Source organism: Spea bombifrons, chromosome 12 (genome assembly GCF_027358695.1).
Source record: "Spea bombifrons isolate aSpeBom1 chromosome 12, aSpeBom1.2.pri, whole genome shotgun sequence".
Classification (NCBI taxonomy): Eukaryota; Metazoa; Chordata; class Amphibia; order Anura; family Pelobatidae; genus Spea; species Spea bombifrons.
In genome coordinates this window covers 3912094-3924048 of record NC_071098.1, presented here as the reverse complement: position 1 = coordinate 3924048, position 11955 = coordinate 3912094, and the positions used below count along the sequence as shown (strand labels likewise).

Below are 11955 nucleotides of genomic sequence, written 5' to 3'. Positions count from 1 at the left end.
TGGCAACGGCCACCTAGTGATTAGAGCAGTGTGAGGGGTGAAAGCTCCGCCCCCTCATGCTCAGACTGCAGGAGCACCGTAATGAGAGCAGCATGAGGGGTGAAAGCTCCGCCCCCTCACACAGACTGCTGGAGCTGGAGCACCAGATGTTGTCACTCACTGACATTCTGTTTAAAAATAATACAGCAGTCTACATCTATCAGGGCCCCAAAGTAGAAGTAGGTAGGTCAGTAAAATAATGTATTTAAAAAAAATAAAAAATTGTATGTGTGTATATGTCATTAAATTATTATTCAATTATTAATTAAATTATAAATATAAAAAGAAATCTATCTGTGTGTCTGTGGAGGGGGACAAACTGCATAAAGTTTTTTTTTAATTATTTTAAAAAATGGAGATTACTAGACTTCTTTTTATATAGATATATTTGTCTAGACACATATATAAACACTTATATATAGACACACGAGTTCAGCTCCCCAGTGTCACCTTTGTCCCCATCCAGCCAGGCACAGGATGGGCTGTTTGGGGACAAAGATGGCAAACCCTACGTGTGTTATCTGGGTGCTGGTCAGGTTCTATGTGGACAGTGTGGAGGCCAGGGCTGGTTTTGGGGTGTGCAACCTGTGATCTATGCCTGTAATTTAGTGGGTTTTATCTATACCTTTTAATGCAGAGTTTTTATGTGAATTCTAATTAATCTATACCTGCAATGCTGGGTTTGTGTGTTATTCTGTAGATCCATATCCGCTATGCTATGCTTCCATACATTATTTATGTATTCAAAGAAAAAGAGGCGCATGTACAAAAGGGGCCCTATGTACATGCGCCCCTTTTTCTTTGATTACGCCCTATGTACATGCGCCCCTTTTTCTTTGATTATGCCCTATGTACATGCGCTCCTTTTTCTTTGATTATGCCCTATGTACATGCGCTCCTTTTTCTTTGATTATGCCCTATGTATATGCGTCCCTTTTTCTTTGATTACGTCTGGTCTTGAACATCCTGAGGAGTGTTTTGTCGGGTTGCTGCAGTGCATTGCTAGGGGAGTCTTGTTTATTATTTTTAATTTTCACTTTTTAATTTGAACACATATCACGTGATAGGGTGATCTATATTTGTTTTTAAGCCTTATTTATGTATACCTGTAAATACAGGGTTTTTATGTCTTATTCAGTTGATCTATACATGAACGTACTGTTTACATGTGTTGTTTATTTGATCTATACACGAACTACAGGGAGTAAGAGGTATGGTTTAGTGAATGAGGGACAAGGGGACTCTGGGGATGATTAAGGGGGAGAGTACCATGGTCAGGGTCAGAAGGAGGAAAGACTGCACCCTAATGTTAGGCAATTTTTTTTACCCAGAGATAAAACGCCCTTTCTGAATTTGTAGTCACTTCAGTGGACAAAATATTCAATCTGCATATTTTATTAAAAATGATTAGTGGCACTAAATTGTGGCTTCAGATGTGACATGACTTTTTTAGTGTATCGATGTACTTCCAATCCCGTCACAAAAGATTCTATCTCATACATCTGCCGAGCTCTGATGTAATCTTTATCTAGCATACATGGATGGTGAGGAGTTAATATTCTGTCCATTCCCTGCTACTTATTTTGGCCTTTTAACACTTTTGGTTCCTGGGATTGTAATGTGGTATTCTGTTATTGTAAAAAGTTGAAAAATTTGACAAATATGATTCAATATGTAATTTGTTGGAAAAAAAATTGTTGTGTAAAAATCATGTTTTTTGGGGGGTGGGGGGGGCCCATAACAGATTCTCGCACCCGGGCCCTGAGGCTTCTAGTTACGCCCCTGGTCTCATCTCTTACATGCCATATAATGGGAACCCTGTGCTGGGTGGGATGGGGTAAGGGATGGGGGGTCTCTGGAGAAGCCCCACGGCTTGTAGTAGTGGGGCAATAAGGAAGAGCAACAGCCAGCTTGGTAATAGGGGGTTCTGAACACCACCATTAGTTGTTTTTTTTTATTGAGTATTTAATAATAATTTGTTGAAGCAGGTATAGTATGCTGGACACCAAATGGGTAATTTACACATAATTAATAAATATCATTTTTATAGATGATTAATATTTATATTTATTAACTGCGAATATTGTGCATCTTTATTGTTATTTCTAACTCCTCCTCATGGCAGCCAATACCAGGCCGGAAAGTTCAATTTGTTAACCAGCACACACAGTCCTATCGAGATACCTTCATGAAATTTGGTGTAAAAGTGTCTCCCCAATGTAGATTGTAATAAAATTTATAAAAAACTAATATTAACAGATACGAGAAATGAAACAAAGACACATTCAGCGATTCGTTTGTATTTTGTTTATTGAATTCCAAATGATTATCGATGATTTAATATTCAGTGTGATAGAAGAGGTTTGCATGAAGAGAGGAAGCTCAAAAAAGTAGCAAAACTTTTTGGATAATAGGAGCGAAAAATGAAAATGGCGGAATCACAAGACAGAAATGGTGGGGGTGAGACCCCCCCCCGAGATTTGATATTTAAACCCTTGTTTTCGGCAGAGACGTATAGATCTCCATAACGCCGTGGAGGCTGGACTTCCCATAAACCACACCGCGTATGTGAATAGATTGTTCGCAGGAGGCGAGGGGTCCAGATTAACCCCATCCAAATTCTCACACCGGCACTCAAGATATTAACCCCGCGTTTATCTTTACATTTAAGTATTAATGCAAACATTGCCTCTGTTCTATTTGTTTGTTTGTTTGTTTATGGTCTTGGAAGTGACAGTTCTCCTTTAATAGAAGCTCCTCCCACATTGGAACTAACCACACCCACTTCCTGCCTAAGGGGCCAATTAGAAGTAGAGCTGTGAAAACTTTAATGATTAATAGTCAGAATTAAGCGCGTGGAATGATAGAATTAACCTGAAATTTGTATCCCTGTGATTTGTCGTTACCGCAGAAAATTCCGTGCGTCTAGGGATATTTGATAAGCCTGACTTTCATGGCCGTGATGAACGCGTAGCTTTGTACATCTGTCTGCGGTTTGGGGACACTCAGCTTAGACTCAAACATCGTAACAGAAAAACCGGCTTCGGCTAAAGCGGTTTTCAGAACCGGTTCGGTCAGCAGGAAAATGTTAAACCTCTGCCCCCCGATATCGAGGAATGTTCCGTTGAGACCGGTGAAGAGTATCAGCTGACCGCCGAGTTTGATGAGCGCAGACATTTTTTTGAGATGCCGGATGAACCCCTCTCTGTCTGTGCTGGCCACCTCGTTCAGCCACATGCTGATCATACAGTCCGCCTTCGGCACCACGGACGGGTCCACGATGGTTTGCTTTCCGCGCTCGTATTTCAGGACCTTTTTTACGGCAGCCTTCACTTTCTTTTCTTTTTCCTCCCATTTATCCCTTAAAAAATACAGAAACGTGTTTTTTATCGGTACAATTAAAAAAAAAAAAAACACTTTTCTATCGCTGCCAAAAATTCCAGGGAATAAATTCATTTATCACAAATATTTGTAACTTTTCATTTTTTTCATCAGTGTAACCCATTGTACAGCTCTACGGAATATGATGGCGCTATATAAAATAATAATAATATATTCTAATAATTAGAATAATAACAATATTAATATCAACAACAATATAATAATAATAAAATTAATAATAAAAATAATAATAAAATTAATAATTGTAATAGAGATCTGTGGCAAAAGTTGGACGTTTTGTTGTCCTGAAGTTTTCCCAATCCTTGCACCTTTACAAAGGCTGACTGAACCAATCAGCAACAATCAGCAAATTAACTCTAGGGGAGAGATAACCCAATGGGGAGGAATAATCATATAGTCCTGAGAACAGAAATAAAACAAATCACATAAAACACATTCATTTGAATCGTTTTGATCGTTCTTTCTGTGCCTCTAGAGATATTAGCGGCTAGTTTTGCGGCTTAGAAATGTATGATCTATACAGGTTACCTGCTTCCTTCCAAATCTGCAATGTATTTTGACACCGAAGACCAATCAAAAGCCCCGCTGTCTCCTTTGAGCCACGCATTCACCTCCGCGACACATTGGTCAGTGGCTTTTAAAACAGAGATATCTGAGAACTGCTCGCCTATCGCCAAAATTTGGTAAACAACGGGTCCAAACGAGATGTCAACCAGACTGGTTCCAGTAATTTTACCTGCGGGGGGGGGGGGAAACACCTTAATTACAAAAAAAAAAATTTAAGATTACAGCAATAATTTACCAATATGTTCAAAACTGAATTTGAAGCTTTTTGCGGGGCTTTCATTTGATGATACTTTGTTACTAAACACATCGTTCCAGGTACTACCGAGTCCTCTAACCCTTCCCAGAAACAAGTATTTCATCGCTTCAAATGTGCTTCATTCAGGATACAGAAGCAAACGCTGATTGGTGGTTGTCGTATAAAACAAGAAAACTTCATAAAAGTGTTGTTTTATGAGATGAAACTTTCCGGAGGAAACAATAAAATGGAAGATCTGCTCAGGGTTATTTGCGCAACATACTAAAAAAGCGCAATTAATGTTTTTTGTCTAATTGGAACAGCACCTTTAATCCACTCTAAAAATTACAGAAAATGGATACACATTCTTTATTTTATTTATATCCTGAGGCATTTTGGGATATAGTGTGTGTGTGTGTATATATATATATATGTGTGTATATATATATGTGTGTATATATATATGTATGTATGTATATATATGTATGTATGTATGTATATATGTATGTATGTATATATATATATATGTATATGCACAGTGTGTGTGTGTGTGTTTATATATATATATATATATATATATATATATATATATATATATATATAGGGACCTGTTGCCAACTTTTACTTATCATATCCAAGAGTCACATTTTATTAATTATTTATAATTATTGATTATTGCTCAATATAATGCATTCACTTATACAGCATTTGCCCAAGCCCCCCCCATGTCTCTGGATTTTGCCCCAATGCCAGGGTCACGGGGCGAAAGGGCAGATTTTCAAAGTCATACACTCAGGAGCTGCCTCTTACATCGAATGATATCTGAGCATTCCCTATTGGTGCTGTTATCTCCGCTATAGCCACAGCTGAATTCCATGCTTGAATACAGGTGACTTCAGGGTACTGGTCTTAAGGACCCTAAGCGAAAAGATTTAGGAGTCCCCATCTGTAATGCTAGTGATAAAAATAACTATACATAGACGATATAAATCATAGCGATATATATATATATATATAGTATCCCTATCACTGCTCCCATATTCTATGAGCAGACCCCTTGGGCCATAGGCGGCTGCCTAATCAGTTTATATGATAAGTGCCACTTCTTTACCTCTAGGCATTCAAATATTCTATATAATAGGGGGATATAAAGAACCCTTCATGTTATTACCTCTTAAGACCCCCGCAGCCATGATGATCAACGTAAGATGTTATTTAGATAAGAAATAAGGTACAGTACCTGAGGCCACGGCATTGTGAAGTTTGTTGATTGGAAAGTACAAGAGGTCTTCTTTTATCGCTTGATCCGCGGAGGGAGAATAGAGGGTCTGCAGCAGCTGTTTAGCATTGAAGCCCTGATCGTAAATCGACATTGTGCCGGTTGGTCTGCTCTACCTTTCACACAAACTCCCGGTGAATGGGATGCGATTTATACGTCCGTGCATGTTTGACGACCTGGAGAATTTGAATTTCTTAACGTCAACATTCGCAGCATCACATGCCGATTTCTCACATTAACGAGTTAGACCTAAGGGCCCGGGTGGAATTTACCGGGATATACAAATGAAAAGTCAATTATGAAGGGATTTACCAAAAAGTCCCTATTTAATGAATAAAAATTAAATTTTTCTATATTTATTGACGTTGTCAGTAGGTTACCTACAATATACGCTAAGTAGGTTTTTTGATGAGAGGAATGGCTGTCGGGACCCCGCTGGTGTCTCTGATCGCCCCCCCCACTGGCTGATCGCTTGCATTGCAAGCAGCCATGCAATTCTATGGAGCCCTGCTTGCTGATCACAGTGTGATCAGCGCAGGGGAGATGGAAGAGGAGACGGTGAGATCCGATGTATCTTCCTCTGCCTAAAAAGGGAAAAAATTTCATATTTTTGAATGAAATAGAAACAGAACGATCTCTATCCATACTGCACGGATCACAGCGCAGCAAACAAAAAAAGCCCTGACATCCCATAGTCAAAAATTATTTTACTGAATCTGTTGTAACAACGCTACGGAGTCTGATGGCGCCATATAACTAAATATAACAGATCATTAATAATGGCGCGTCTGAATTCTATTACACGGGTTTAATACAACATTTTGAATGTTGAGGAAGCCTGATTAAGGCGAAACGCGTCTGCGTGCCGTTTTCATTATTATTTTGCTATACTTGGAAGTTGTCCGCTTGGAGAGAGAGACCCGAGAAAGAGACCTTAAATGAAGGAGTTTCGGAAGCCTATATAATTTCTTTGGCGGGTGGAACCTCTCAGTTTACGCCCAGAAAGTCAGAGCAAACTATAACGCTCTCATCAATGTGAGTGGGATACCGCATTCGAAATATCTGATACAAATTTATTGCCTTTACGGAAAACACTATGTTATTTTTTTTTTTTTTCTTGTATACATTGAAACACTGGGAGAAAAACCACAATTGAGAAATTGAAAAAAAGACAGAACACAGAAACGAAAAATATAAGTATTGTTTCTTTAATATATATTTTTTATAAAAGACTCGATTTTTTAGTGAGGGCTGGCCTTTTGGCTAGTGGGAGCCAAACGAGTCACATATCCCTTGGGGACTCAGTGATCCACTGTGGCCTTACATGGCCCGGTCACTTTCCTCATCTTCATTATTAGTGGAAAAGCATGATATCCAGCGATGTATTTAGGCCTAATTTATCAATCACTTTCTGCTGGGCGGCGCTTGGGATTTTTGTGGCAAAAAGGCTTCTGTGGAAAGGACGAGCGGGGCTCCAGCTCTAACTCCTGATCATGGACTCTGAGACATAATATCCCAGCGCTCTATTTCACTCACAGAGAGATCATGTGAGGAAGAGCGGGAAGCAGCGGCACTGCGGGGCCCTCCTATGTGCAGGGCCCGGGGTGGAAGCCCCACTTACCCCTGTCTAAGGGCAGCCCTGCTGTTTCTATACATATTATTGGGGCATTTAGGGCTGTAGAACCCTGCGATACCCTCATCCTCAGCAAACATTCTGGCCTCCTAGAAAAGAGAGGAGGGAAGAGGGGCAGATTTGAGGTAATCAAAGGGACTGACCAAACTAATCAGTGATACTTGGCATGTACGCTACACCTTTTCCAGTGGTTCTGTTGCAGGGACAACCAGTTAAAGCTTGGCGCTGATGCCAAATAATTGCACCCTGGCCCATGTTTATTATTAATAACACCGCGGGCTGTCATGCCTCAGAATGGTTTCGCCTCCGAGGTTTGGGGTAATTACCTTTTCTAAGTTAGCTCAGCGATGTTTGTCTAAACCTAGTTTGTTCTTCCATTGCTAATAAACTAAAGCAGAATAAATAGAAATGGTACACGAGCTGCGAAAAGGGCCCACCAGAAGTATCAGAGACGCATATACATATATATATATATATATATATATATATATATATATATATATACGGTATATAGTTAACTTTATCAACAATTCATTGTATATAACCCCGAAAAGGCATATTAAACGGTGAATTAAAGAAAAAAAGGAGCAATACAAATGCCCTAAGCTACACTACATTAACTCTTTTAGTGCTGCAGGGGTGATCAAGCATCAAAATCATAAAAGCAGTTCTATGGGGTCTTATGAATGCCTCAAACCCCCCCCGGGGTTAAATGTGCCATCAAAATCACAACTACCCCCTTAACTCAAATATTTAGGGCAAGGATGTGTAGGGGCCGTTATCACAGGACGGTGATCTATCCATTTCAGTGTCAGTGGATGGCGCAGATATTCCCTTTTGTTACTTTTGCATCAATCTTTTGTTACATATATATAATAATCACAGACGGATTATTTGATTCAATCTTTCTCAAAGTGACCTCATACCCTACAGTCTCACAGTCAGTACTTATGTCTGACCAGCAGGTGGAGCCAAAAATGCAGAAAACCTAATGCAACAAAATCAGTATAAAAAATAAAAAAATTAACTACCAAATGCCGAAAGGAACAAAAAAGAAAAAAATATAGCATAAAGGATTCCCTTTTGTTCTTCAGAGTTTATGCATCCTACATACTGCAGGGCAGGTCAGCAACATTTAAAATAGATTTTCCCTCCATTCCCCAAAAATATTACTGTGAAAATAAGTGTGCAATCTCAAAAATCAGGTAAAAATGTGGCGATTATTTGCTAATTTGCTACCATTTTCACAATTAAAATGAATGAGAGCACATATTGCGCATGAGCACCATGACCTTGTAGGACCCCTGCTCCGCTACACTCACTGCACCAACACTGGAGCTGACCAGAGGTAAGTATATCATCTGTCTGCAGATATGCATAGACTACGTAGTTAAAGGAAATGTGACCTTTAACAAGCAGCATCCCACTTATCGTATTAATCATTACATCTGCAGGGGTCTGCGCCAAAAGATCAGGAGCCAATGTCCAAACTCCATCGATACTTATATTGTGTCGCTTAATCCTGCGCGGTATATCACACAAAATGTCTTTCACAGACGGGGAGATTTATCAGTCCAATTTTGACCCGGCTGCGTACCTTGCTTCTTTTTGCAGTTTTGGGACAGGGAGAGACAGCATATTAAAGTTCCGGCTTCAGAAATGCTTTGAGACGTTTGGACCTGGTAGGTAAACGGGGCAGAGCCGGACTTAAAAGATAAAAAATACAGTTTAATGTATCGAAGTTTTAATTTATTGAGAGGGTGGTAGATAAGGGGAACAGTCTACCAGCAGAAGTTAATACAGTGTGGGAATGTAAACATGGGATTAGGAATACGGCTCTTGAATCTAAAACTAGGCCAACGACCGATTAAGGTTTAAATTTTTATACAGCAGGAAAAATGGGCAGACTAGACGGGCGCCGATCTGCCGGCAGATTCTAGGTTTATATGTTTTGTACTAAAAAATAATAATAAAAAAAAACTTTAAGGTGTAAAACTTTTGTGGAGACTGAAGGACACATCTTTTGTCTTCATACAAATGAGGGCTCTACCTGGGGAAGAAGGTGCGTGAATTGTTTGTCACTGGCAGGGCAGGGTTGTTTATTGTGACTGATAATACAAGAACAATAGGGTTTTGGGTTACAAAAAACTTTTCAGGGTAACTGTGAAGCTAATCTGAAATTATAGGTCATGATTACTTATTTCCTATTAATAATAATAATCTGTATATATTTATACATATATTATATATATTTTTTTTTAACCCAGGGGGGATAGGCGGTGACGTCCTGATTGACATTGGAACAGGACCCTCCATCTACCAGCTTCTGTCTGCCTGCGAAGCCTTTAGATCTATCATTGCAACAGATTTCACCGACAAGAACCGTCAGGAACTTGAAAAATGGTTACGAAAAGATCCCGGAGCATATGATTGGTCGGAGTTTTCTAAGGCTGTTTGCGAGCTAGAAGGCGACAAGTGAATGGAATATATATGTTATTATTCACTAGTTTGATAAGAATCCATCCAACCTTTAGAAATTCTAAATTGTAAACTAATACTTTCTTTCTTTTTTTGTATTATGTTAACAACCAGAAAAGCATGGAATGAAAAAGAGGAGAAGCTAAGAGCAGCCATTAAGAAAGTCCTCAAATGCGATGTGACCAAGAGTAATCCACTGGATCCAGCATCGATCCCTCCTGCCGACGGGGTGATTTCCGCGTTATGCCTGGAAACAGCTTGCCAAGATCTCAGCTCTTATCAAACCGCGCTGAGGAACATCGGCTCCTTATTGAGGCCAGGAGGACATCTGGTGCTGATCGGGGTCCTGGGGGATTCGTTCTACAAGGTTGGTCAACAGAGGTTCTCCTGCCTGCCCCTCGATGAGCAGAAAGTCCAGAACGCCGTTGTGGATGCTGGTTTCACCGTTAAAAAAATGGAAGTCTTCATTATACCCGATGCGGCTTCACATGCCGACATTACGGATAGCTACGGGAATTTTTTTTTGGTGGCGAAAAAAGAAGCAGATAAATAAACGTGCTACAATGTAATTTCAGGCATAATCAGGTAACTTCTGGTTTTGCTCTAGAATGTTCTAGAATCTTCACAAGGATACTTTTCTATCTCAAATCAGGGCCGGCCCCATAATATAAAGAGAATTTCGATTTTGGGAGAAAAAGTATTGAGATCAGTATTATTAATCACTAATGAAACACCAACACGATCTGCTGTCATGAAGTGATATCCCTGAGCTAATATTTACTCACGCTGACACCTGATAATCTTGTGACTATGAAGATGTCTTTTTTTCATTAAATGGAACCTATTCATTGTCATTCTGATTAAATTTCTAAGCAAACTCACAACACTTTTAGACAGGGGTGTCCAACCTGCAGCCCTCCAGCTGCTGTAGGACTGCATCTCCCACAATGCTCTTTCAGCTAAGGGGCTGGCTGAGGAGTATGGGAGATGTAGTCCTGCAGCAGCTGGAGGGCCGCCCAACATTCAAGAAACATCTCAAAACTCACTTCTCCAGAGAAGCCGCACCATCTTAGCTGCTAGAACTTTCCTGTCACTGATACGACCACCACACTACCTCTCACCCTTTCTCTGTGCCTTATGTTTGTCACCCCATTCCCTCAAGATTGTAAGCTTCTGAGCCGAGTCTCTCCACCTAATGTATCGGTTTGTCTTAGTCTGTCAATTCTCGTCTTGTCATACCCCTTGAATATATGTATTGTATTAAGCGGTGCGTAAATTGTTGGCACTATATAAATAAAAGATAATAATCAATAATAATAATAATAATTATAATCAGATCAAAATCAAAGTTTCTTGATTAAGAAATATTTCTCTCCTTCAGCATAACCCCCAGTGTTGTATACAGTAATATAACCCCCAGTGCTGTATACAGTAATATAACCCCCCAGCGCTGTATACAGTAATATAACCCCCAGTGCTGTATACAGTAATATAACCCCCAGCGCTGTATACAGTAATAGCCCCCCCAGCGCTGTATACAGTAATATAACCCCCAGCGCTGTATACAGTAATATAACCCCCAGTGTTGTATACAGTAATATAACCCCCAGTGCTGTATACAGTAATATAACCCCCCAGCGCTGTATACAGTAATATAACCCCCAGTGCTGTATACAGTAATATAACCCCCAGTGCTGTATACAGTAATATAACCCCCCAGCGCTGTATACAGTAATATAACCCCCAGCGCTGTATACAGTAATATAACCCCCAGCACTGTATACAGTAATAACCCCCAGCGCTGTATATAGTAATAACCCCAGCACTGTATACAGTAATAACCCCCCAGCGCTGTATACAGTAATAACCCCCAGCACTTTATCCAGTAATATAACCCCAGAGATGTATACAGTAATATAACCCCCAGCAAGGTATACAGTAATATAACCCCCAGAGATGTATTCAGTAATAACCCCCAGAGATGTATACAGTAATATAACCCCCCAGCGCTGTATACAGTAATATAACCCCCAGCGCTGTATACAGTAATATAACCCCCAGCGCTGTATACAGTAATATAACCCCCAGTGTTGTATACAGTAATATAACCCCCAGTGCTGTATACAGTAATATAACCCCCCAGCGCTGTATACAGTAATATAACCCCCAGTGCTGTATACAGTAATATAACCCCCAGTGCTGTATACAGTAATATAACCCCCCAGCGCTGTATACAGTAATATAACCCCCAGCGCTGTATACAGTAATATAACCCCCAGCACTGTATACAGTAATAACCCCCAGCGCTGTATATAGTAATAA

At 39.9% G+C, this 11955-nt stretch overlaps 2 protein-coding genes across 2 annotated transcripts; one reads left to right on the top strand and one right to left on the bottom strand.

Moving 5' to 3' along the window:
* Positions 1 to 2964: 2964 nt before the first annotated feature.
* LOC128470497 (indolethylamine N-methyltransferase-like) lies at positions 2965 to 5795 on the bottom strand. The gene is made up of 3 exons (XM_053452389.1): positions 5484 to 5795; positions 3970 to 4177; positions 2965 to 3400 (listed from the first exon to the last, which is right to left on the bottom strand). Exons 1-3 carry the CDS (start codon positions 5614 to 5616, stop codon positions 2965 to 2967), a joined length of 777 nt encoding a protein of 258 aa, XP_053308364.1. The 5' UTR covers positions 5617 to 5795.
* Positions 5796 to 8676: 2881 nt separating this feature from the next.
* Positions 8677 to 10487, top strand: LOC128470228 (indolethylamine N-methyltransferase-like). Its single transcript, XM_053452082.1, has 3 exons — positions 8677 to 8837; positions 9423 to 9630; positions 9748 to 10487. The coding sequence occupies exons 1-3, from the start codon at positions 8699 to 8701 to the stop codon at positions 10184 to 10186; spliced, it is 786 nt and encodes a 261-aa protein (XP_053308057.1). The 5' UTR covers positions 8677 to 8698; the 3' UTR covers positions 10187 to 10487.
* Positions 10488 to 11955: the final 1468 nt, after the last annotated feature.